Source organism: Triturus cristatus, chromosome 2_1 (assembly GCF_964204655.1).
Source record: "Triturus cristatus chromosome 2_1, aTriCri1.1, whole genome shotgun sequence".
Taxonomy (NCBI): Eukaryota; Metazoa; Chordata; class Amphibia; order Caudata; family Salamandridae; genus Triturus; species Triturus cristatus.
Window position 1 is genome coordinate 1,091,588,057 of NC_140581.1, and position 27,250 is coordinate 1,091,615,306.

General features: G+C 46.5%; 1 protein-coding gene across 1 annotated transcript in view; it reads left to right on the top strand.

Moving 5' to 3' along the window:
* The window catches only part of LOC146866403 (serum albumin-like), a 315,538-nt gene that overhangs the window by 46,092 nt on the left and 242,196 nt on the right, over positions 1–27,250 (top strand). Inside the window, exon 4 of the mRNA XM_085636473.1 lies at positions 9,255–9,469. Coding sequence (XP_085492599.1) covers positions 9,255–9,469 — 215 coding nt within the window. The remainder of the gene's footprint in view (positions 1–9,254; positions 9,470–27,250) is intronic.

Consider the following 27,250-nt stretch of genomic DNA (forward strand, 5'->3'; position numbering starts at 1 on the left):
ACTACTTTGGAGCAGACAATGTCAAACATGCCTCTCTCTCTCAATCTCCTGAGAGGGCAGAATTTTAGCAATGGTCAAAAGTGGCAACTCTTTAGTTATCAGAGCCCTTGTGTGTTAATAGGTTGAGTCCTGGCTTCATTGTACACTATGTAGTTAATTCACAGAAATGGATCCTGCTTCCAACCATTACTTTCTATAGTGACTAGTTCTCCATATCCCAAATCTAAGGTTGAATGAAGAGGGATTGGGATGATGGGTTTGTTTGCTTCTGGTTTGGATTAGACATTTGTAATTCAACATGTATGGCAACATTCTTCATTTTGATTCAATGGGAGTGACTGGTCCTTTTTCTCCTCATCCTCTCACATGAGGTTTGTACCTAGTCCAATCGAAATTTGGAAAAGCAAAATTTGGTGCTGCTAGCGAGTCATTTTTTATTCCATTTATTTTTCTAATTGCTCCTGATATATTTTAATCAGTAAAATTATTTTGCGGCTACTGGGTATTTATTATTTAACAACAGAGGTGGCAAAGAGGGTGGAAGTGCTGATGTTTGGATTACCGACTATCATTTTCAATTACACCAACTAATTTCTTCTTTTCCAGTCCTGTTTCCATCCTCTCTCATCCCAGGCTGGACATTGGTACTCCCCTGGGGCATCTTACAAGACTCCTTAGAGTGACAGAGTGAATCTACTTACAGATCTCCTTAAGAAAGGGGCTTCCATTTTGCGCATCAACATGGCAATGATGCCTTGGACCCAGAGCACGCAAGGGCAATGGCCCCAATAGGAAAGAATCACCGGAACTGGGGATCAGTAAGACCTTCACATCCCTGGGCATCAGTACAAATGTATCTGCAGCACTGTTGATTGTTGCACACCTGACTTTGGGAAAGAACTAATGGCCTGCCAAAGGTGACATGACTTATTGGTAGGACTGGATGAAGACAAATTGAGTTGGTGTGGTTAACTACAGAAATGCTCATCCCTAAGTGGCCAAAACAAGGAGGCCATGAACAGGGGTGTAGCTTTGTCAGTAAGATTGGGAGTGTTTGAGTTTCAGATTTTCCAAGCATTCACACTGGCATATCGGCTAAATACATTCATGAGAAGCAGGGCATGAGTGAGATTAAGGGTCAGTGGAAAGGGAGAGCTGTGCGGATTGTTAGCGGTAAGTAAAACACAATATTTTTTTAAATAACCAACATTTTTCATTTTTAAAAACTTCAAAATAGAGAGGAGAGAGAGTGTGTGTTAAACCCAGCAGTTTTGGGCTGGCTGATACGCATCAGAGCCAAATAGGATGAGTACAATACAGCTGTCCGAAAACCTGTGTTCACCCTCTGGTAGCTTGGCACCGAGCAGTCAGGCTTATCCTCAGGCATCGAGGGTAAAGTATTGACACAACATCCCCCCTGGCAACAAAATACTAAACACTGTATGTATAAAAACACTTATTATTATATTACATACACACACACACAAACACACACACACTGAAATCAAAATGAGATACACATTGTAAATACACTCTACAGTCAAAAGCAATTGTCAAACTTCTCTATTGAAATCAAAACGAAACACATATTGTATGTACACTTTAAAGTTATATGCAATTGTTGCACATTCCTATTGGAGAAAGGTCAAACAGTCATCACTCTCTGACCACGCCTCGTGACCCAACCCCTCAGTCCTTCAACTCCACCAGCCAACTATACACGTTGACCCGGCTGGCGCCCTGTTTACTAGACAGTTGGAATCAGCTAACACAGAAAGAAACAGTTACTTAGTTTCATCCATTCGAATTAGACCTCCAGGTGCCCGATGGCACCTGCACGAGTGTGGGATTGCTATTCCCACTGCAGACAAAAGGTTGTGACACAGAAAGCTGGTGCGCTACCACTTCTGGGGAAATATTTTCCCCTCAAGCGGAGGTGTGATATGCCATAGCGCCCGGACAGTCAGCTGCAGATGCCCACAAGGCACACAAAACCCCTTGGGTCTAGTGACAGTGTTTTCCACAACAAAGCAGCCTGTGACGTGAGTCCAGGGAGAGGAAGCCAACGACCTCAGATGGAGGCCGCAATGTCAGGCACTGTCGTCCTCCTGATATGTAGGCTGAAGACAGTCTCAGCTCTCGGATCAGGCTCTGCCAATCTCCCTCGGACTCATCACGCTCTGGAGAACAAGTGAGCACAGTCCCCTGGTTGCAAGCATGGGTCTCTCAATTTCTGCAAGCTTCCCCCACACTCCTTGAACTCCTCACGCCCCAGCACCTCAGATGGCTGCTGATCCTTGCACACACAATCCTCTTGCACAGCAAGAAGATGGTGTATGTCAGGATGGTCCTTGTCCCAACCACGATCACTTCCATCTGTCTCCGCCGCAACCAGTAGGGTCAGTGAGATCCTTTGTGTCCCTGGAATCTGTGGGTGGAGGCCAGCTCACCAGCCATTGAAGAGTACTTAGGGACACAGGCAACAACAGTTGGCACTTAGCTGCAGGCCAACAACATCCAGGCAACATCTTGCAATTGATAGTCCCCTTCTTAGAGCACGACAAGCTCCAGGCCACTACGAGTCCACAGATAGTCCAGTTACAGTCCCTCCTGCCCTAATGGTTCCTCATGTCAATGTCCCGGTGTCGAACCAGCCTAATATGGCTCCAAATCCAAAAGTGTCTCTACATTCGGAAACCAAAGTCCCAGCATTTATACCCACCATGGCCTTTGAAGATGCAATCAGTTCAAAAGGCCACCTTTGAAATGCACAGGCCCTCTCTAAATTTTATCCTGTCTACCATGCTAGCTTGGGAGGTTTGATTACAATCTTTAGTGGGGCTAAGACCCTGCCCCTTAGAAAGCTGGTGACAATTCCACCCCCACGTACCCGTCCCTGAAACACCCTTAGAGTCAGAGGTCTACTGTTTCACATGAACCCCTAGTTTATGTCTCTCTATTAGGAATGCACAGATGTGGCTGTCTAGCATTAAGTTGTGAATTAGGAGACAGGCCGCTATGCACACAAATCAACACACATCGAAATGCCCACTGTCCGAAAGTGACATTTCAGGCACTGTAATGTTCAACTCTTTCCCACTACCGGAGAGGATTCACCATTACAAACTTATCAATACACCCTTGATACCAAACACTATACTGTTACTATTCTGCCATTAGGAAATAATGATTGACAGCCTTTCCCTACACCCCCTCATGCTAATCCAATGCAAGAAGCAGGTCCCATTGTACTAAACCCACCATCTGGTGTCTTTCACAATTCTTACAGGTAACACATACACACACCTGACCAACCTGTCCCCAGCACCACATCCTATCATCAGGGAGACTCTGATTTAGCAGAAGACATGCAGAACCTTGGTACGTAGCTTTCTAAATTCCAAACTGAGTAACAGTAACCCGTGCACACAGGCCCCACCAGGTCAAGCCTGTAGCACAATTCATGGGCTACCTCCATGGATAAATGAAAAGGTAATGTGCCAACAAGGGATTTTGTTTGAAGAAATTATATCTTTTTTTAGTTTTAGAAAATTAATTTGAAAATGAGTTCAAGACTGATACTCAACAACACATTATTTGACTGAATTGATCAAATATGTAAAACACACACGGGGTATCTATTTCGTGAAAAAATCACAGATCTTTTTATATATACAATCAATAAAAAGGAGTACAAATAAACAATTGAATGTGCAGTGTAACATGAAGAGAGAAAAAAATAAATGTTATCCACATTTCATGAAACAAAATATCCAATCCAAAAGAAAACACAGAGATCTATCTCATATTAGGAGAGCAAACGACTGTACATAGATGTTATGGATATAGATAATGTAGTCGACGTTTCGGTCTGTGATGGCGTCAATCCGTCAGACCATCTTCAGGACAGTGGAGATTTCTAAAAAGGACTCTTATGACTCATTGAATTCAGTCTGAGTAGAGGCAATTTCATCCCCTCATCGAATGGATTATGCTGGTTCCGATCTTAGTTGGATGAAGATATTCCTTCCTGATATCTATGGAGGGATAATAGAACACTGCAGGGCAGCACTATGAGTGTGGTACTCTTGTACGTCAAAAGGAGGAGACTATCCTTCCTGGTTTAAGGTTCTTTATTGGGAACTCTGTGATGACAATTTCTATCCGAGAAGAAACGAATTCAACAACCATCCGCAGGCAGGAACCAAGCAGTGCAGCAGTCCCATGAGGCGCATTCAAGATATATGCCTCTGGTATAGGTCTTACCCCATGACAAGGGACTTACAGCTAACTTGAATCAGCCCATAATATATACATTGCTCCACAGTATGTATATGAGGAGCACAGCGCTTTGACACTGCACAGCAGTGCCAAACGCACTCAAGTCCTAAGGCCAGCATCCAGAGTAGCGGAAAACTGGGAAGGAGAAATGAAAAAAGGTACAGGTAAAGCACCCTAGAAAGGGCTATTTCCAGCACTGCCCTCTCCCAACCAAAAGCCAGGGGAGTTAAATCAATACCTTTACAAACTTCCCTGCACTGAGTGTTAGACCCTGAACAATGGCTCATCTCCCCTAGTGGAACCCTCCAGCTCTGCATCACCTGAGACCTCATTCTATCCGTCCCGCCTTTTCTCAGGGCCCACCAAGCCTCCCCTAGGAACCCCCCTTAACCCAGTGCTCCTGTTAGCCCGGGGGGTCTGACTCCTGTCCTCCCCCTGGACAACCTTAGTTCACCGGTAAGTAATCCAAAAAGGGGCACTGACACCCGCCAGTGTCCAGGACCAAGATCCCGCCCACCCCAAGCCCTCGGACTGAGGTAATTGTCCGGGGGGGAGGGTGATCCACCTGAGGGCAGGACCTCTGCTATTCTCTGTCCCTCTCACCAGCTCCTGGTCCTCCATGGTGTGGTCGCAACCCTGTTGTTGAATAGAGTCTGGATAGTAATGATCTCTTCTACCCCTGTACTCGTTTTAGGAAGTTCCCCATACCTTCTATTGAAGAGGGGTACCCCTATATCCTGAACAGGGGTGATGCATGTGTCAGCCACCCCCCTTGTTATCCCTCCACTAGGGAAGACCCTTCTGTTGATGGCATCCTGGTACTGCCCTGGCTCCTCCCCGGGTGCTCCCGCCTGGAGTACACCGCACCCTGGGGCTGTGTAGTAGGCATCCTAGACCTCAGTCCACCCCTACTCTCCCTTCTCCATTGAGAAGAGATACGGCCCTCCCAACCACCCAACTCCACGGGCAATTGCCCATGCTTATACGTACCTCCCTTACCCCTGATGAGGGATGACCGGAGCCATCCATGTTAGTTTCCTCTCCTAGTGCCTGTCCAGCCACTGCACTGGACCCAGTTGATATGCGGCCACCACCCAGCCATGACCTAGCCATCGTGGCTTGGAAATCCAACCCTGCTGCACTCAACCCCAGAGCCAACTTCCCTTTTCTTGCCTCCATGCCACGCCTTCTCTCTGCTCTTGCCCTCCTAATTCCCATTGATATCTACTGGGCTCCATCACGTGTCCCCTTTCTCTCCGCCTGCACCCCAGTTCCCTGTAGGACTGACACTTAGAGGCGACACTGCTTCCTGCCCGGGGGCATGCCACAACCCATTCCTGCAGCACTTGATTCTGGAAAGCATCAAGAGGGGTACTCTGTCCCTCATTATCCTCAACTTCACTCTCCTCTGAATCTCCAGCTGCACTGCTGGCCTCTAGCCAGGCCCTCCGTAACTTTTGCAGCGCTCCCTTAATCCAGCAGCCTTTAACATAACACATTGGGTCTGTGTGGCGTCTCCTGAGCTAGGTCACCTCCCCGGGTTCCCATTCTTGCCAAACTCCCCACAGCAAGAATCCCTGCTGGCTCTTCAGACCTAGAGATGACTGTTGTGCACACAAAAAGGTTTCCAAACTAGAATGGCAAACCACAGAAAAAAAAACAACAATTCAAGGCAAGAAAACGATACTGTACATCAGACTCCTAGCAAACCACTGTGTTGGTTGGGTTTGTGCCAACCTGAAGAACCAGGGCCTTATGGGCCTGGCGGCGCAGGGCACGCCTTAATCTCCTGAGTTCACCTGCTTTGTTGAACAGAGACACAGGACATTCTGTTGAGCGTAGAAGATCAGGTTTATTAGCTGCAGCTAAGTACAGTTGTCCCAGAAGTACACTCAGTATGTTCTTAGGAGACTGCCACTTTACTCCGTGGCGCACAATCTTTTATAGCACATAGATTCACCAAGAACACTCCCAATGCATACATGGTTATCCAATGAGAAGAGTTTGAAAACAAGATATAACCAATGAGAAAAGTTTGAAAACAAGATATCAAGTAACCCAAATAAACCTCTCTTCCAACTGCTTTTGTCACCCCTCCCCACAAGTTAATCAGTGGTAGTGTCTACAACTCAATTTGCAGGTGGCAGGACATTTGTATGCTTTGGAGGACAGTTGTGAAATGAGAGAATACAAGTAGAGAATAGCGAAGGCCAGAAGATAAGATAAAGTCAGGAAAGAATGGTGCGAACCGACAGACAGTTGAGACAGGGTTTAGTCAAACCAGACGAGGATTAGTGGACTCAGCCAGTCCCTGACATCAGTCTCGTAAACAGAGGCAGAAGGTTATTTGACACGTCGAAGTAAGATCAGCAGAAAATCTTCGTTCATTGTGCTGCCTGAGTGAGGGCAACACAAAATGGCGGTGGAACACAAAAAATGGTGGCTGAATACAAGCGAGATCAAAAATCGAATTTCCTCAAAAACCTATGTCCTATCCCACAGCTGCCACCAAATGTTAGAGCCAGCGGATTCAGGCTTGCTGAGACACATCGGAGTCAGTCAGAATCCGCCGTTCCAAATAGGATGAGTATGACACACTTGTCTGATAACCTGTGCTCATTTTCTGGTAGCTTGGCGCCGAGCAGTCAGGCCTACCCTTAGGGTTCGAATGTAAAGTATGGTACAACAACCCCCTCGCTCACAACACACTGAATTCGCCACAAAAAGACTCCACACCACATGTATAAAAACACTTAGCTTTATATTACACACGAACACTGAAATCAAAAACTAAATATACATTATACTTAAGATTTACAGTTATACACAATTGTCAAACTTCTCTATTGTAATCTAAACAAAACACACATTGTATATATACTTAACAGTTATATGCAATTGTTGGACTTTCTTATTGCAGGAAGGTCAAACAGTCACTAGTCTCCGACTACGCCTCATGACCCAGCCCCTCAGTCCTTCAACTCCACCAGCCAATGGTACGCTGGCGCCCTGTTGACTAGACAGTGGGAACAACCAAACAAGGAAAGAAACACTTAATTAGTTTCATCCATCCAGATTAGACCTCCAGGAGCCCGACAGCACCTGCACGAGGGCCGGTTCTCTATGCCACCCCTAGACAAAAGGTTGCAACCCAGGTAGCTGGTGCACTTCCACATCTAGAGAATTGTTTTCCCCTCAAGAGGAGGTGTGACCTGTCGTAGACCCCTGACAGTCAGATGCAGATACCCACAAGGCACACAAAACCCCTCAGGTCTTCTCACTGTGTTTCCCACAATGATTCCTCGTCGATGTCCCAGCATCGAACCAGAGTAGTATGGTTCCAAATCCAAAAATGGCCAGGTGTACAGAGTCAACCAAATTCAAATGCGCACATTTCCAAAGTGACATTTCCAGCACCGTAATGCCGAGGTCCCTACCGCTACTAGAGATGATTTGTCATTATGAACTCATCAATACAAAACATTATACTGTTCCTATTCTGCCCATAGGAAATAATGCTCAACAGCCTTTCCCTACACCCCCTCATGATAATCCAATGAGAAAAGCATGGCCACATCATACTGAACACACCACCCAGTGTCATTCACAACTCTTGCAAGTAACGCATACACACACCTGCCCAACCTCTTCCCAACATGGCACCCTGTGACCAGGGAGATCTCTGATATAGCAGGAGACATGCAGAATCTTGGCACGTAGCTAAATGCCAAAGCGAGTAACAGTATCCGGTGCACACAGCAGGGTAAACCTGTGGCAAAATCGATGAGCTACCTCTGTGGATGGCATGACCAGTATGGCAGGCCCGCAGAGGCACATTCAAGATACATGCCCCTGGTATGGGTTTTACCCCATAACAAGGGACTTACAGCTTACTCAAATCAGCCTATTATATATACACAACTCCACAGTATGTATATGATGAGCACATTGCTTTGACACTGCATAGTAGTGCCAAGTGCTCTCATGTTCTAATGCTAGCATTCATATTAGCAGAATACTGGGAAGGAGAAAACCAAAAAGTCGGAGGAAAGCACCCTGGAAAGGGCCATTTCCAATAGTGTGTATATTATTATGTCTGTGTGTGCTTGTAACAATCCCAGGTGAAATTTGAGAGATACCTCCCCATACCCGACTGAAAGCACCTGTGTCCAACTGTTTAATACAGAACACATTTACCGGGGGGTAACACCTCTCCTCCGGAAGTTGCGCCCCTAGCCTTGAATAACAATTTATTGCCCATGTGGACATGTCTAGGACAGCCTCCTTTTTTACAGGCATGTCACTCATACTTGCCTACATCCAACCCTTACAGGTCATGTTCAAGGGCTAATGAAAGGGAGTTGGGTGCACATCCCCACCTCTTCGCCAAACCAACTATGTCATTTACTTAAAATTACACCAGCGGTGGAACAAGGGTTCATGGACCCTCATACAAGCACATAAATTGGGCTTCTATCCCCCAGTTTTATGGTAAAAAAAAGAGCCACTATTTTGGTAAAGTGAGCACCTCACACACCTAGGCCCCGCTGCTGCAACTACAGGACTACTGATATTCATGCCCCTGGGTTGCGACTGGGCACATTTGGTGCTGTACAAAGTTGCCCAGCACGACAGGCTTTTACAATGACAAGTTAGTCAACACAATGGTTTGCGTCACTAAACAACACATGAGATAACCTTAGTAAAAACAAAAACTTGTGTGCGTGTGATCCTGTGGGCAGCACACGTCTGAGCAAACAACGGAGACCACAATGTTTGAGATAAGGTAAACCTAATAGTAACATAAGTGCATCTGCAAGAGTCAATGCAAAGCAAACATGCATTGACGGTGGTTATGTATCTTCACCCTAGCAAAAGATATGCTCACTTGCATATTTGCTCACTAAAATGCAAACTAAAGACAAACATTCAGAAAAGCAAAGCATGTAAGAAATATGTATTTTTCCCTCCAGATGACAGTTGTCGTAGATGAAATGTGTAAACGGCCAGAAAATGCTGAGAAATACCCATGGCATGAAGACTGTTGTGGTAAAGCACGGGCAGACAGATATGCTTGCTTCACGGCGCATAAACTCACTGCCCCAGATGCGGTACCCGCCTACAAGATACCGGAAGCCAGTGAGATCTGCAAGTCACGCTCGAAAGATAGCATCGCATTTAAACTAAAGTAAGTACTGCGAGCTTTGCCATACTCCTTTTTTCTTTGACGTCTGCACTGCAACATGACATCGATTGATTCCTCATTAAAAACATGGTGAGCGGGTGGATGAATTTTATGTGAAATGTTGAATCGTGTCTTTGTGTATCAAACACATTTAAAACACAATCTGGCTCTGGTCCAGTATTCTGATCATACATTTTACTCACCAACGCTCTTGTTTGTATACATCTGCTCCTGGTAATTTGATTTGATTTGCATGCGACCATTTTGTGGTAACCATGGACCCAGTTTAATATACAGTTTCAGCACAAAGTCTGATCCAGCAGGTTACCAACCTCAGGTACTCAACTACCATATACTCACCTGGGCCCATAAACACAAACTCATTCATAGACTAGTAGATACCGCTGGGGTCAATTTGTTATACTAATACCTGTAAGATGAATTTATCTTAACCATTTCTTACCAAACCTTTCTGATTCAATGTACTTTCCTCTGGTCAATGGACCTTTTAGTTAACTGAATATGTAAAACTTTTCATAGAATAATCCTTTTTAATCAATCAGTCAATCATAGTATTTATAAAACACACTACAAACCTGTGAGGGTCTCAAGGCGCTGGTGGGGGGGGGGGGGACGCTGCTACTGTTCAAAGAGCCAGGTCTTGAGAAGTCTCCTGAAGGTTAGGAGGTCTTCGGTCTGCCGCAGGCGGATGGGGAGGGTGTTCCATGTCTTGGCGGCGAGGTGGGAGAATGATCTGCCGCCGGCAGACACTCTTCGGATGCGGGGGACGGTGGCGAGGGCGCGGTCTGCGGAGCGGAGCTGGCGGGTGGGGGTGTAGAGGCTGAGTCGGCTGTTGAGGTACGCTGGTCCGGTGTTGTGGAGTGCCTTGTGTGCGTGGGTGAGGAGCTTGAAGGTTATCCTCTTGTTGATGGGGAGCCAGTGCAGGTCTCTCAGGTGGGGTGTGATGTGGCTGCGGCGAGGGATGTCGAGGACCAGGCGTGCGGAGGCGTTCTGGATGCGTTGGAGCCGTTTCAGGAGTTTAGCCGGGGCTCCTGCGTAGAGTGCATTGCCGTAGTCCAGTCTACTGGGTGACCATCTTGCTCGCTTCAGTGGGGATCCACTTGAAGATCCTGTGAAGCATGCAGAGGGTGTTGAAGCAGGAGGAGGAGACGGCGTTGACCTGCTTCATCATGGAGAGGGTGGAGTCGAGGATGACCCGTAGGTTGCGTACTTGGTCGGTGGGTGTAGGGGGTGCTCCTAGTGCAGTGGGCCACCAGGAGTCATCCCAGGCTGAGGGAGTGGGTCCGAGGATGAGGACCTCCGTCTTGTCCGAGTTCAGCTTCAGTCGGCTGTTTCTCATCCAGTCTGCGATGGCCTGCATTCCTTCGTGGAGGTTGGTTTTGGCGGTGTGGGGGTCTTTGGTGAGGGAGAGGATCAGCTGGGCATCATCGGTGTAGGTGATGATGTTGAGGTCGTGTCGTCGTGCTATGTGGGCGAGCGGTGCCATGTAGACATTGAACAACATTGAGCTGAGGGATGAGCCTTGGGGGACGTCGCAGATGATCTCGGTGGCTTTGGAGCGGAAGGGGGGGAGGCGGACACTCTGAGTTCTGACGGAGAGAAAAGAGGTGGTCCAGTCCAAGGCCTTCTCTTGGATTCCAGCATCGTGGAGCCGTGTTCTTAGTGTGCGGTGGCAGACCGTGTCGAAGGCGGCTGACCGGTCCAGGAGGATGAGGGCCGTGGTTTCTCCATTGTCAAGCAGGGTCCTGATGTCATCGGTGGCGGCGATGAGGGCAGTTTCGGTGCTGTGGTTGCTACGGAACCCGGACTGGGACGGGTCCAGGATGTTGTTTTCTTCGAGGAAGCTGGTCAGTTGTTTGTTGACGGCCTTTTCGATGACCTTCGCCGGGAACGGGAGCAGGGAGATGGGTCGGAAGTTCTCGAGGTCCTTGGGGTCCACCTTGGGTGTCTTGAGTAAGGCGTTGATCTCTGCATGCTTCCAGCTCTCCGGGAAAGTCGCTGTCTCGAAGGAGATGTTGATGGTTTTCCGGAGGTGGGGTGCGATGGTGCTGCTGGCTTTGTTGAAGATGTGATGTGACCACAGACTGAGGAGAGTTTTAAATGTTTATCTAGTAAATTAATTTGAGCCAAGAACCAAAATACAGTTAGAACACCGTCTTCTCCAAGGAGAGAAAGGGAATAAAATTTGCTTAGAATAATCGTTAAACAAAGTTATTACGATGACAGAACCTGAATAGAGAGAAAACAACAGAGAGAGCAGTAAAATGACATACTACACAGAATTATAGTTACCTAGAATAGTGTGAAAACCAAGCCCTTGGCCAAGGAATTAGAATGGGTCCCTTGGGACAGATCAGGTGACAAAGGCTCAGGACAGGATTCAGGGATAGGATAGATGACCTCTTCTAGATACGACGCCTGCGTTGCACCCCTCTCTGACACTATCTTCCTCCTCGATTCTTCCGTGATCTTCTTCTAATATGTGCCTCCTTGGTTCTTCCGCGATCTTCTTCTAATTTATTGGCTCAAAAGTTCTAAGTCTGGGATTGGATCTTCTTCAGTATTCTTCTTAATTCTCGGACAGTATCTCAGTCTCTTAGCATTCTCCGTCTCCCTGTGGGTAACTGAACTAACTAAACTACCTTAATTATACCTTTCTGATGGCATGTGTCACCCCTAAATGTTTCAAATGTATGAAACTCCTAACTCTGATTGGACAGGGAAAGGGGAGATGATCATCACACCATGCTAAGTTTAATATTTTTCTTTAAGCTCATTGTGCTATGTTCCAGCCCCTTAATTTATTTTCCCATGCTTTATTTCCCACCCGAGTTCACATTTTTATCAATCAAAATTATACAATTTCATAACTTCTCCATTCATTGGTCAGGAAGATGATTCTGTTCCCAGGACAAACAGAGGTCGTGGCCTTGGATGATTTTCAATTCATTTGTCATGGTTCTTGCCGGGTTACCAATACGCATGTGCAGAAGACACGTGGGGCATGGACATCTGTCATCCTTTGAGGCCCACAATACGAACTAATAAAGAAGTCAGAAAGAGATGTATTAAATTCAAAATATAATGATTTCACTGTAGACCACCTATCTCTACTCTAATCCCCTTTACTTATGTAAATATTTCGCATTAGCATTTAATAAAAATTGCAGGGTTTAGTTTCAGCATAAGCATGCGCATTAACATGTGAGTTCCAAGCGGCCATTTTGAAAGCGATTGCGCAGCTGCACAGATTTCACTCCAAAGCATAGGTACGTCATTACTACGTAGATGTAGTTGACGCATGCACAGTAAAGATTCCCACGTTAGCAGCCATTTTAATCACTCTCGGGTTACTTGTTAGTACGACACATAGGCAGGCTTCGCCTAAGCTTAAGTTTATGAATTTTATGATGCATTATTAGTTTTTACGAACACAATTATTACGAGTTATCTGAGAAGATTGCTTCCGAGCAAGTCTCCTTTATCCGAGTCCTTGCTCCATCAAGCCAATACTTGTAAACCGAGTGCAAAGTGAGCCCAGTTATAGAGTTAGGGCCATATGTATGAACACATTTTCCCGTAGACAGAGAATGGATTAACCCCTTTGATAAATCTGGCCCATACTCTGCTGTGGGTAAAATCTGCCACAAATTGGATGGGACAAATTTTGACCTGGTTTGTGCAAACCCGCAACATCGATCTGATGAATTCATGCCCGATTTTACAAAATTCCTCATTTCATGGTATGAAATTTGCAATCAGGTAGACATTGAACACTCAGCAGGGCAGTTGCACTGGACCTCATGGTTTATCATGCCAAAGCAGCCAACATAGCTCTCTACGGAGCCGATCTATGGGGGTTTGGCAATGTTGATGACATCCATAGATCTGAACATAAAATCCTTACGGACCTGGTGATGTTGCCTTGCAACATTCCACTTACACCTTTACTACTCGATATGGGCAGGCGTTAGATTGGAGACACAGCAAGGCTGCGCCCACTGCTCTTTTAAGCTCACATCAGGCGGACCACCGAACTCTCCAAATATGCCGAAGCCCTTTCTGAGGTCATATAAATAGATGCTGGCCACAGAATTGGATGGATTTCAAACATTAGGAAAACATTGTTAGTACTGGGTTTTCAAGCATATTGGGACTGGCAGGAACCACCGAGCAAAGAGGACCTCAAACGGTCGTATTGGGAATGGGTGGATAGCCAGGAAATCTGCAAAACCAATGTAGGCAGACTGACGGCAGAATTTTATCTACATACGCTGACTAGATGCCCTGAGCCCTATTTAGATATAATCCAGGTCCCAAGCTACAGGATGCTGTACATTCATTTTAGGTTCGGCACGCTTCCTGTCTGCGCTACAACTGCAAAATGGCACCCACGCAAACAGACACCAGAGGTTTGTCCTTGCTGCAGAGCCCCAATGGAAAGTTTTGCACATGTTATGTTTGCTTGTCCGGCATATCACGCTCCAAGGTCTAAATGACTAAAGCCAATTTGCCGACAACTGGGTACACAGGACCATCGAGCTACCCTGTACATTCTTAGGTCTGATCCCAGACCTCTTTTTGTGTGTGGTATGGCCAAGTTTCTCACCCATGCATGGCTAATCAGGTGAAAAGCCTTGTCAAGAGTGGCCTAACACTGTACTCTCTGAAGTTGCGACGAAATTGTGGCAGAGTTTGATGGCTGTCTAGCCTCCCATTGAGATTACACCTTATGCACTCACACTTTATATGTGACTACCCCTGCTGTCACCCCAAAGAGGGCTCGATCCGCTTCTATCAGGCGTGCATTGGGGGTTCCACATTGGGTTTAGCTTGAGGCCCATACCATGAAGGACTGTCATGCTGTTACTTTTTAACGATTTTTAGCACAAATGATTTATGCTTTTAATGATGAATTGTATAGTAGTTCTTATTATGTAGCTTGCAATAACTGCATCATCTATTTAGGTTGCAATAGTGTACTTTTATGGACTGCTCATGTATACTGTTTTGATTATGATGGTGCACTATATGTTATTCTGTATTTTTTCCCTTTCTTTACAAATGCTTTTACAGCTTTTATGACAATAGTTGTCGAAATAAAGCATATACAAACAAACAAACAGACATTGAACACCCACTACTTACCTAATGCCCCAGTAGCAGTAATTAACAGATGCACTGTTATACCTGAAATGTATGGGTCATTTGTGATTGGGTACAAAGTGTACACTGAAATGTTTATGGGCTCAATAAAAATGTATAAATCTGTTTATAGTTTTAAATACAAGTATTTTATTTCCACAAGAGCAGTGAAAAACTCAATAATGTTGACTGCTTGGTTGTGATGGCTGCTGGAATCAATCTCCTTATTTCAAAAGTCTCTCTTTTTGGTCCCCCTCTGCAGACAAGTTTTTTCTACTGTTGAAAGTCGCCCTGTGGACCATACCAACAACTTAGAGTGGGCTATGGGACAGTGCATTACTTAACATTGGATGGCTTTCTTGCAACTCTCATTAGCTTGCTTCCTACTCAATGATTGTTTTACTTTTCCCTTCCTTTTTGAGAAAGCCCAGCAGCTGCAATCTTCTTCCGGGACACACCTTTTACATAAATCTTTTGTGTGCACATTTAACCTATTTTTTGCAAGATTGGCATCCATCATCTTGGTTCATTTGATAAACAAGCACTAGTAATACAATAGGTCACGCATGTACGCGAGTTTAAGCGATTGGCATTGTACATGACAATGCATTTTATTTATGTTTTAAAAACCATAACATGAATAAAAGGCACTGTCATTTACAATGCCAATAGCTCAAACTCACTTCAATGCGAGACCTTTTGCATTGCAAATGCAAGGCATCACGGACAACGGGAGGGCGGGCGGTCAAAGGCACGGACAGCAGGAGGGCGTGGGGACAGGGAGGGAGAAGGCACGGACATTTTGGTAAACAAGGCACGACAGCAGGAGGGAAGGGGGAGATAAAGAAGGCACCAAAGCACGTCATGTCTGCAGTAAGAGAAACGGTAAAAGAAAATAGCTCTCACAATCTAAATAACACATACCGTGTAACAACTGAAGTAAAGGGGCCAGTCGCCATGGTAGGTGACAAATGAAGGGGAGGCAGTACTAAGGAGGGAATAACAAACCTATTTTCGAATCAGAAGCCAGCATTTAGGGCAAAAAATAACACAGGCCAATGGCAAATATGGGCGGAGATTGGGCGTGCTTCTATTTGCTACTCCACCACAACAAGTCATGCAGAGCAGCAAATAGCCTCAAAGAATGTTGACACCAACGTAACGGAAATTATTTCAAAAATGCTTTCACAGCACAACAATGACCTCCTGGACAGAGTATGGAAGCAGTGCTTCTCGCAGTCACTAAGCAACTCTATAGTGCCCTAGATGAAGGCAGTTCTTCAACCCTGATCCAATTGGATCTGAGCACTGCATTTAATAAGTTGTCTCACAAAATCTTATGCAGTCTGGTGAGAGGTTTTCTCTGGAGAACCTCTGCAGGGGAGATCCCCGAACAACTGTGCAAGACAGTACAAGAATCAATCAGGTACACCCGACATAAACAACACTAACAACCAAGAACAGAAAAGATACATGACAAACGAGTTACCAACACAACGCTCTCCAAGTCAAACACGCGCCCACTCATAGTCAACACCTCTAAAGAACAGTAAATATCCAGTCAGCAGGAACGCCAACTCCAGGAAGGTAGAGGTAAGCTGAAAAGGAATTGTGCAAGCAACTGGTTATGAGCCCCAAGCATATCTCCGACAAGGTATGCATCAACAGCTTCACTACACCCTTCTGAAACAGTGAACAGCACGCCACTCCTCATTAAGCCAATACGGAACACACAAATAATCCTGTTAAGAGTGGTATTCAATACCTCTTTCCACGCCACAGTCCGACAAAACAGCAATCACACAATTTATCTTTCGACATGTAATAATCGCCTCTTTAGATACTGGAAGCCCACCCCTAGAAAAGGAGGAACAAAGTACACCCCTAGAGGGGTAACAACAAAATAACATTTCAACTATGCAGGAGTAAACCATGCCATACTGGGCAGCTCACGGGTTATCCCACTCGTCCCAACCCCAAGAGCCAAACAGGATGCCCAGTGAAAAATGAACCCAGTATCACCATTACTCCAAGCCTGTATGTAAATGCCTACAACCATGTACAGCAACACCCATATCAATGGCAGTTACATGGACTCAGGAAGAGCAGTCACCATATGTCCCAAGGTCTCCGTTAGATGATCATGAAATCCAGAACTCAAGGTCAAAGCTGCACCACCTTTCCATACCTCATATACATTATGCCAATGACTAGGAAACAAACTTTAGACCTCAAACTACCAACAACCATTCACAAACAGGCAAAAGTAGCAATCCTCCAAGACCAAAAACAAAGAACTTCCTTTGAAGTAATTCACAATAACCACAATAAAAACTGGAATGCCATAGCATTCCACTTGCAAACTGAACTAAACGTGACAAATCTTAAAACTACTAAAACTTTTTTTCTTTTTTCTAACCAACAAATCGAAAAGACAGACACTCACAACTACATCAAACCACACAAAAACTAAGCCCTATGCAGCAAAGCCATACACGTAAACAACTTCAAGCATTATATAGGCACCAAAGTCATTTTCATACAGAGGGTAATAGTACACTTTACACAGTTCATGCTCGGTTACTTAGTACACTGTATTTTATCCAGGTAGGCCAGTGCTTCGAATGCAATGAGATTTGCTTCAAAGTTAGTATCTTTGCAAGTCTTTTCAAACAATGTGACCAGCCATTACTTATTTTTAATACCAGCCCCATTACGATAGTACCTGTGCAGAGGAAAGATTTCTGCACAGAGCAACTTTTTTGGTGGTGTTTGGCAATATTTACAGGTTTGTGCATCCTGTAAAAGAAAGAACCTTTCAGCTGCATCCCGCGAGGAGACAACGGCTGCAGGACTGGTGAAACAGGAAGGAAGTTCGTCCCGAGGTATGTGCGTAAACTGCTGAGTCACGCGTCCTCTGATGAAGAACGCCTCGGGTCCGAAAGATTAGTCGGGTCAAACACGGCCGTCACTGCCGCTGTATGTGGCTGGTATCGGTGCGAGCGCGTGGGAGAAGGGCATTCACCATGCACTGACAGGGACACAAAATGACCCACGGACACAGGCAGTCAAGAAGTGTGAGACGACTCAGCGGATGCACAACAGATGCAAAGGTAAAGCCAGGCACTCAAATAATGAGACCAGTCCTTTCAGTGTAATCGAAATAGACAAACACAGGCGTAAACACCCTAAATGCAGCCATAAAAACGAAATCACTCAGTTACACAATAGCCGTGCACACCACGAGGTCAATTCAGAAACACACAAAAACCTAATGCAGATGCACTCCCAGCTAGAGATGGTGACAGTGAGAAACTCAAGGAGGGGTGTACAGAAACGTGCATGGCTACATCCCCCAAACTCATCCAGTCAAGCACAGACAGATTCACTTGCAGGGTCCATTACACACCCATTCACTCACATGAGGGATACAGTCACAGTAATATTAAGACACATGGCAAAACCCCCTCTAAGACACTAGGCAAAACTCTCTCGGATTACCTAAAAAACGGGGTACTAAACTCCTGTTTCAGACAAGCGAAGAGATTCCTTGGGTTCGAGATTAGAGACAGGGGCACACGCCAATAGGGCTTTGGGGAGGCTCGCACCCCTGGGGGGTTTTGGGCCAGGGGGGGCAGCCGGAGCACGGGGGTCGGGTTTGGGCACGATTTGGGCTACTTGGGCTGGTTGGGCTCTGGTTGGGCTCGTTTTGGGATGGGGGACTATTTAGCCGGCCATTTTGTGTGGCGACCCACCATTTCGGTGGATCGTGACACAACGGCAGGCTGGGTTTCTGGTGGCACGAGTTTTGTCCTGCCCTCCCTCCCTAAGAGCTTGTGGGCGCCCACCCCTTTTGGGTGTGGGGGTGTCGGTTTCTGGCTTGGCAGTCGGGGTGGTTTTCTTGGGGACAGGTGCATCGGGGAAAATGCTTTGTGGGGGATTGTCGCTGGAACAGGTGCTGGTGTGGTGCGCAAGGATTTGGGGGGCGTTTTTCCTAGGTCATGGGGGACATATAATGAGTTATGGTTACGGTGGGATAGAGCATAAGAAGTTACCTAGTTAGGTAGGGTAGGAAAGTTAGGAGTTGTTAGTTGTGTTATGATGGTTGCAGGGGGAAAACAATTTTAGGGGAGGGGTGGGGGGCCAGGTAGGAAGGATATATTTAGTGAGGATTAGTTTTGTACGGCACAGGCCAAGGTATGTTTTATGTAAGGTGCACCTGTTTCCAATAAAGCGGCCTTTTTCACACCAACAAGCTAGCCTGTGGTCTGTGCTGCCCCCCCTTTAGGGCCCAAACCTAGCCTTCGGAGCAGAGTGCTCTAAGACTCGCCAACTGACTGCTCAACTACACAGCACACCGAGACTCCAGTACAGACATACACGTGGGGCCCCGGGTCACCACAGGCAGCAGTACCTCAGGCCGGAGCTGATCCTTCCATGAAGGTGGTCATCGACCTCTGCAGAGACCGCCAGCTGTCATCCTACGGACCCTAGGCCAGGCTTTAACCGAACTTTGGCAACTCTCCTGCCCGATCCCTCGCCCTGCTTGCCCGCTGATCACATCTCCTGCACACAATAACCAGGAAACATGTCACACTGCGGTAGGTTTAAGCAAAAGAAGAGGCCAGGCTGTGGCAGGGGGCAGAAGGACACCCCGAGCCAGGCCCAGACGGGCACTAGCATGGACCAGTCTACAGAGGCAGATGGGAGACGGAGGGGCCGAAGAAGAGAGGCGAGGCCATGGAGGACAGACAGGATAACTGGATAGATGGAGGGAGGGACAATGGAAAGGGGCAGTCACAAAGAGAGCATGAAGAATCAAAGGATGGGAGGGACAGAGGAGGGCCAAGGAAGAGGAGGGTGGAGCAAGGAACCTTTGTGTGTGCATGCGATAAAAGTGGCTCAATAAAGAAAAAGTTCACGTACTGTGTAACAATCAAGTAAAGGGGCCAGTAACCATGGGAGAATACAAATGACGACATGGCGGTACTAAGGAGGAACTAACAAGCCTATTAAGGAATCAAAAGCCACAACTTACGAAGGACAAAGACACAAGCCGATGACAAATATTAGCTGGGCTTCTCCTCTGTACAGTACCTACAGCAGATCTCAAGAGCAGCGCTTGAGCGCTGGCTCAGGCTCGATCTAAAAATCCCAGTTGCATCGTGATGCGTATATGTAATCTTCCCTTTTTTGTGCTGAAGCATGATTTATTTTTCCCCTTTTTGCTAACACTTGCAGCATTAGCAAAAGGCACTGGCAAAGTCATTAGGCCCTCACTGGCAGCCAAAAGGCATGATCAATTGGCTTTGACAATAGTTGTCATTTATACAACTTCTGAAATTCCCGCAAAAGATCCCGTTTTGTAACTACCCTTTGTTGATACTCACAAGGGGGAAACTCAGAGTAGGTTACGAATAGATATAGAGGACCTCTGGTTGGGTCTGAAGTGGGACTGAATACAGAGAGTCTGTTCTGCCACCATTGCGGCACAGTCGTCAAGGAAGTAGCAGAGACCAGGTAACAGAATGACTTTCATTCATTTTGAACAGATGCAGGCCTGGAACGCCTATGAACATTCCCCAAAGCCCTACTGATTACTTTTTCTTCCTCTTATCACTTCCACTTTATCTTGACTTACCTTGGATTCCCAGAGCTCTCCTCATTATCCCACCAATCAAAGAGGCAAAAAGGCAATATACATTTTCCACCCTTCACAAAAAGAAAGAAGGCCAAATAGAAATGGAAGACAAATAAGGTGAAAGGATTGAAGGAAAAAAGAAAAAGACACACTTAAAAAACAAAAGCAACAAGAGCATCACAATTGTCCTGGATGACTTGTACACTGTGACGGTTCCCTCACAAATCTCAGCTGGTCAGCCCTTAGTGTGAAGGTGGTGGGCAAGGGCACTCATTATTGGGGACTATTGGGGACTGGGACTTATTTTTCACCATCAAACTAGAAAAAGAGAATGACAGTGAATGAAAAAGGGGAAAGAAAGAAAATGGGAAGGAAAACAGTGAAAAAAGAAGAAATTGGGATGCAAAGATCCTGAAGTTGGGAAATAAAGAGACAGTAAGTGTAGGCTAGTGGAAAAATAGGTATGATGTGGAATTAAGACTAGGAAGCCTTTATTGTTGGTAGCCCCAGTATTCTGCAGCTCTGGCAGCAGACTCCTGTGAAAATATTTGGGCCCCTGCACTAATTAATTTACATAGTAAGCTCTTTGGCTGGTTCTTTATGGTCAATTCCATCACAGACATTGACAAAAGGGGTCTTGAAGTTGACACTTGGTTTGCCGTGTTTACGTTCTTACTGTTTGATGTTGTTAATTTACCCTGCACTCGAGGGACACACATCAGTAATGTATCAACAATTGGGTTCTCAATAACACCTCTGATGTAGCAGAACTATGTCTCCTGAATTGAGGTTAGGTTTTATGATGCTTCTTTTTTGATCTGATAACCTTTTGATTTTGGCCTTACCCATACTACCTGCCTTTGTTATGGTCTTACGTCTCCATGCAATGCAGATCAGATAGCATTTGAGAAAGACTCATCAGTGAGGTATGCCCAAACACGAGCTCCACTGGCCACTTCCTTATAGAGCCTTGGTGAGTGTCCTCATAATTCCTAAGCTCAAGACCTTGATGCTTTGGTCTTCTTCACAGTTGACATTTAGCACTCTTCATTGCTGTTCGCTTGTGGCCTCAACAGTGTTCTTTTACTGTGACTGACCACCCATGGATTGCAGGAAGTTAGCACATTCTTCCCTACTGAATGCAGATAAGTTCCCAATTTTTTGGAAATACTCCAGGTATCAAATGTGTCTTCCACGATCAGTGGTACTTGCCAAGTGGCAGTGGAGGACACAACTGAGCTACTAGATGGAACTAGAATGCTCAGCAGTGATTGCTAATTCATACAGACCAGCATCAAATGGGCCATAGAAATCAGCTGCTAATAAAGTTCCCACAGTGAAAGGCATAATGCCTTGCATTCGAATTAACATTAGTGATGCTACTACCACACTTTTACGTCCTGCCTCATGTCGAGTTCCAGAAAAAAGAACTCCTCTCCGCGGGATTTCTTCCTTCTTCATTGGCTTACATTTGTGACATTGATCACTCTTTGGTCATCTACTGACAACATTTAAATATTTCCCATTTGAAGTCATTCATTTTCTGTTTCTCGGTTTTGCTCAGCGAGATTCTCTTTGGAGTAGGATGATGTATGTTGAAGTGGATGTAGTCTTTGGCTAATGAAGACCAGGCGGTCTCTTTTGTAAGGGGTGCTTGGAGATGTAATCAGCTGGGGCGCAGGCCTTCTGTTTTGTGGAGTCTTGTCCATTAGAACTTATCATTTATCTCTCAATGTGAAACAAAACCTTTGTTCTTTGGTTTCTGTTATTGATTGGCAGAGTTTCATGGCCAGTCACTATTATGGAAAAGGGTGTGCCATGCAGAAACATGTGGTGAAAATAAGGAGATGTTATGTAAGATAGGTTTGTGCTAGTGTATAAAATGACTTTTTGAGCCATAGGTAGTGTTGTTTTGTGTCAGGATGGCCCAAGCCTTACTGAGCTAGTGTTTGAAATGGCCCTATCAAGGGTGCTTTCCCCCAACTTTTTTCTGTGCTGCTCCCCAGTTTTCCATTGCTCTGGATGGTAGCCTTAGAGAGCGTTTGGCACTGCCATGCAGTGTCAAAGTGCTGGGCTCAACATGTACATACTGCGGGCAATGTTCAAATGACGGCGCTGGTTTGAATTAGCTGTAAGTTCCTTGTCATGGGGTAAGACCTATATTGGGGGCATGTATCTCGAATGTGCCTCCGTGGGCCTACTGTACTGGCTGTGCCATCCACAGAGGTAGCTTATTGATTGTGCCAGAGGCTTTCCCTTGTGAGGCCTGTGTGCACGAGTTACTGTTATTCGACTTGGCATTTACGAAGCTGTGTGCCAAAGTTCTGCATGTCTCTTTCTATATCAGAGTTCTTCCTAGTGACAGGGTGCAGTGTTGGGAAGAGGTTGGGCAAGTGTGTGAATGTACTACCAGCAAGAGTCGTGAATGACACCAGATGGTGTTTGGTAAGATGAGGCCTACTTCTTGCATTAGGTTAGCATGAGGGCTTGTCTCCTAATTCACACAAGGTTTCTAGGGGGATGGCCACATCTGTGCATTCCTGTTAGAGAACCATAAACTAGGGGTTCACGGGAAACTGCAGACCTCTGATTCTGAAGGCCCTTTCTGGGATGGTTACTTGGGGGTTGAACTAGGAGAAGCATTCCATGATGCAGAGTCATGGCCCCACCAATGATTATGATTAAAACCTCCAGTGTAGAATGGCAGACAGGACAACATTTAGAGAAGGCCTGTGCATTCCAAAGGTGGCCTTTTGAACTGATTGTATTTTCAAAGGCCATGGTGGGTATAACTACAAAGACTTTGGCCTCCGAAAGTAGAGACACTTTTAGATTTGGAACCATACTACGCTGGTTTGATACTGGGACACTGACATGAGTAATCATTAGGGCAGAAGGTAATGCAACTGGACTATGTGCCGACTTGTTGTGGCTTGAAGCTCGTTGTGCTTCAAGAGGGTAATATCGCTTGGTGGATTTTGCCTGTACGTTGCTGGCCTGCAGCTAGTGCCAGCTTTCGTGGCCTGGGTCTCAAAGTATTCCCTGAGTCCTCCTCTGAGTTAACAAATATAGAGCATGGCAATTCCAAACTAAGTTCAAAACACACATCGCAGGATGATTTAAATAGCAAACGAGGGTTAATTATTTGATGAGAGAAAGAGGAGAAAGGTTTTTATATGTGCTCTCCCCACCCCACCAGATATCCCTCTTCATCATCTGAAAACCGAATTTTTACCCATAATTTGCTTTGCAGTTTTATGGAGCGCTAACTTGTCCCAAAGGTATAATGACACTTTTCGTGTGGGTCAGGTTAGATTGGTAAGATGTTTTAGGGGGGCATAGGGAGATTAAGTGATTTGACCAGAATCACTGGATGTTGAGCCAACTCCGTACTTTAAACTAGCTCCCTAGTTCCAAGTCAGCATCTCTGGCCCTTTCTTTGTAAACATTTTTATTGGGTGTTTGATGTTTTAATATTGTTACATACTTTTTCCACATAAAGGTGCATTTGATACATAAGAGATATAATAGAAAATTTGTGCCATATCGTTGCACACAGTAGTTACACAGCAAGCATCAGGGAGCAATCAGTGGAGCACCTTGGAACTGGGAGCCACCGTTGATGGAGGTGTTGCCTCCTGTTATCGTACCCAATACAAGAAATTAAACTGGTAGCTTGGGGATTAAATACTGGGATGAACGGTGTTGGGGGGTAGGGCGGGTGTATATTAATACTGCACAGGGGGCGGGCAGTACAGGGAAGTGCATTGTGGTGTCTCAGGGGTCTTAACAGCAGCTGAGGCACTTATGAGGTTGGGAAATGGGGGTGTCATAGGGGAGGTAGATCTCACCCCCTGGGAGGAACACACAGCTGCGCACCCCATGCGAGCCTTGTGACTGTGGGGGAGTAGCATCATTGTCAATTGTTTGCTGGAAGTGCATAAGCCCATGGCCCATTTGGGGGAAATGTGGCGTCAGCACACACAGCGCACTTCCTCGTTTCAGAGCGCACCTTCCTCTGCAGCACCCCATTTGTGAAACCGCTACTGTCCAGGCCTCCATTGTCATAGCTCGCTTGACTAAAAGGAGGGCCAGGGCCGCGAAGTGTGTCTGCACCTTGTGTTGTTTCCCTCGCCTAAATATGCCTAGCGAGCAGGCTTCCCAGAAATAGATGTCCGTGAGTCCTGCAACCTCTTGCAATGTAGCATGAATAGTGTGCCAGTAATGCTGTAAAGTTGGGCAAGCCAGAACATGTGGCAAATTGTGATTCCGTGAAGTGGTGATGCAGCTATGCCGGCGTCAGATAGGCCCGGTGTAGTATGAAAAACTGTATATTTTTGAAGCGAGAGTTCCAGGAGACCTTTAATGGAAATTCTAGAACTCGCTCCCATTCTTTGTTATGGAGGGGCCTCCCGTATTCCTCCTCCCATTTTAGTTGAAGTAGGGCAAACCGGACGCACAACCGTTCGTGCATGGCCTTATACAGCTTAGTGATGCGGTGACGTCAGGGGCCCGATAGTTAACACAACATGAGGCACTGGGTGGGTCGTAGTCTTGCCTCCACATAGGTCCCAGAGGCACTGTATGAGCTGCCAATGGAAGAGTAACTGCCCCGGGGGGAACCCACTCTCCTAGGTCAGCTGGTCAAAGGGGATAAGTAGGCCCTCAAAAAGAAGAACCCCATCTCAAGGAGCAAGTGGTTGGTCCAGGTTTTTAATTCCCAGGCAGTGTAATAGTCCCTGCCACAAGGCAGGCCAACCAACAGCAGCAATGGGGTGTAGAGTGGAGACCGCCAGGAAAGGCTATGGATCCAAAGAATACTTGCCCTTGCTATAGTCACTGTTTAGTGTGGGTCGAGATGGGCTGGGCTCCCGGCAAAAGCAGGTGACATATTGCCGGCAAGTGGGCGCAGACTCTGAGCAAGCCTCACCGAGATAACCCCCTGCTGTCCAGCAGGAAAACCTCTGGAGCTGTGCCGCAAAAATGTATGCCTCGTAGGATGGGGCCCTGAGACCCACCAGGCCTATTGACAACTGTAGTTTGGTTAGGGCGACTTGGTATCTATTCTCCCATATAATGGAGCAAAACAATGTATCCAGTTCATTAAAGAAGGAGCAGGGAGGGATAACCAGAAGATTTGCAAAGTAGTAAGAAGCGGGTCAAGATGACCATCTTCTCCAGGGCGATCTCTCCTATAGGTGCTTGGGGAAGAATCCTTCAAAAGACAACTTGGAAGCATATGCCTGCCAATGCCCTACGATGATTGCACTCATACAAATCCCAGGGTGTATGATACAGATGAACACCCAGAAATCAAGGTGGCTGTGCATGCCCGGCGAGGTGAGAGTTGTCAATGTGCACCTCCCGCAGGGAGAGTTCGGGGCTGAGAGGGTAAACTGCGGATTTCGTCTTGTTGACTTGCAGTCCATCCACGGCAGAAAAGTCAGACAGTGTGACCTGCAGAGAATCAAGATTGGTCGAAACATCCCGTATGTAGAGGAGTAGGTAATCTGCTTATAGGGACAAGCTAAGGGTATCGCCCGCTAAAGGGATACCCCAGTCAATTCTCCCCCCTGAGGCATACAGCTAAGGGTTCCATAGCCAGGGCAAATAGTAGGGGGGAGAGCGGACATTTGTGGTGCATTCCACGACTCACTGGGAAGGGAGCGGAGTTGCAGCGGTCCAAACAAATCGGGGTGGTGGGGTTCGAGTACAATCACTTTGTGTATGCTTGCATGAGGTGGAGCACCATGAATAGGTAAGGCCAGGAGAGTGTGTTGAATACCTTCTCCAAGTCAAGGACAAGACAGGCAGGGTGGGGACAATGGCCCCCACCCAATCCTGGATGTGGAAAAGACGGCAGATATTTTGAGAAGCGCTTCTGCCAGGGACAAAGCCATTCTAGTCCAAGTGCACAAGCTCCGGGGGGACCTGGGCATAGTGGTGAGCTAGTATTTTGCTTAAGATTTTGTAATCTGCCCCTAGTATAGCAATTACCCTATAGGAATTTAACAGGGTTTTGGGATCGAGACTAAAAGTGACTCGTGAAGAGAGTGGAGAAGCTCACCTTCCCCCAGGGCCACCTTATACATTGCCACCAGCTGAGGCACCTGGAGAGATGAAAAGGTTCTGTAGTATTCTAGAGGCAAGCCATCCAGGCCCAGGTTTTAGTATGAGCCAGATTTAGGATTGCCTGCTTTAGATCAGCCAGAGTGGTCTCTGTGTCTAGGTAAGTCCTCATGGGAGGGGGGACCTGGCGCAAGACGAGGTTAACTAGGAACTGGTCTATTATTCCCGACTGATCATTCAGCAGTGCCAGGTATACAATGGCATAGCAGTCGTAGAAGGCTTGTAGAATCCCAGTTTGGGTATGGACCTTGTTCCTGGAGGGGGCGATGACCTGACTAATAGTGGAGGCCCCCGCTGTCTCTGGCATGATGCGCTGAGTGGCAGCGCCGGTGGACAGAGGCCTCTCCATGAGGATATCACCACGGCCAGGGAGAAACACACCTTACTGGTCGGTGGGAGTCTGGTGCTTCCGCCACGGACCAACGGTCCCATGCCCATGCCCCTCTCGACTCCAGGGCACCTTTAAAGGGAGCGGCATGTTACAGTAAGCCACTCACTAGTCAGTGATGCCCCTGTGATTCACTACCGGCCAGGATGAGTGCCAAAGGTCGGGCCCGCTCACAGAGCTCTCAGCAGGCACATCTGCCACCTTGGCTGGCTCGGCCACTCCCCCATCAGCATCTCTGGGCCTTACGCCACATTGTCTCCCCCAGAAGGTATGTGGTCGAACAGCTTACTCACTTCTTCTGCCTTCCACAGGCCATATTCCAATCAAAACACAAATGTCTAATTCAGAATGTGCCCATGCACTGAAATACAGAATTGACCATAGGCGCTCCTATGGAAGTGTTGTGTTGAATATCTAAAACTCTCAAAAACCCCTGATTTATTGTTTTCTGCAAACATGA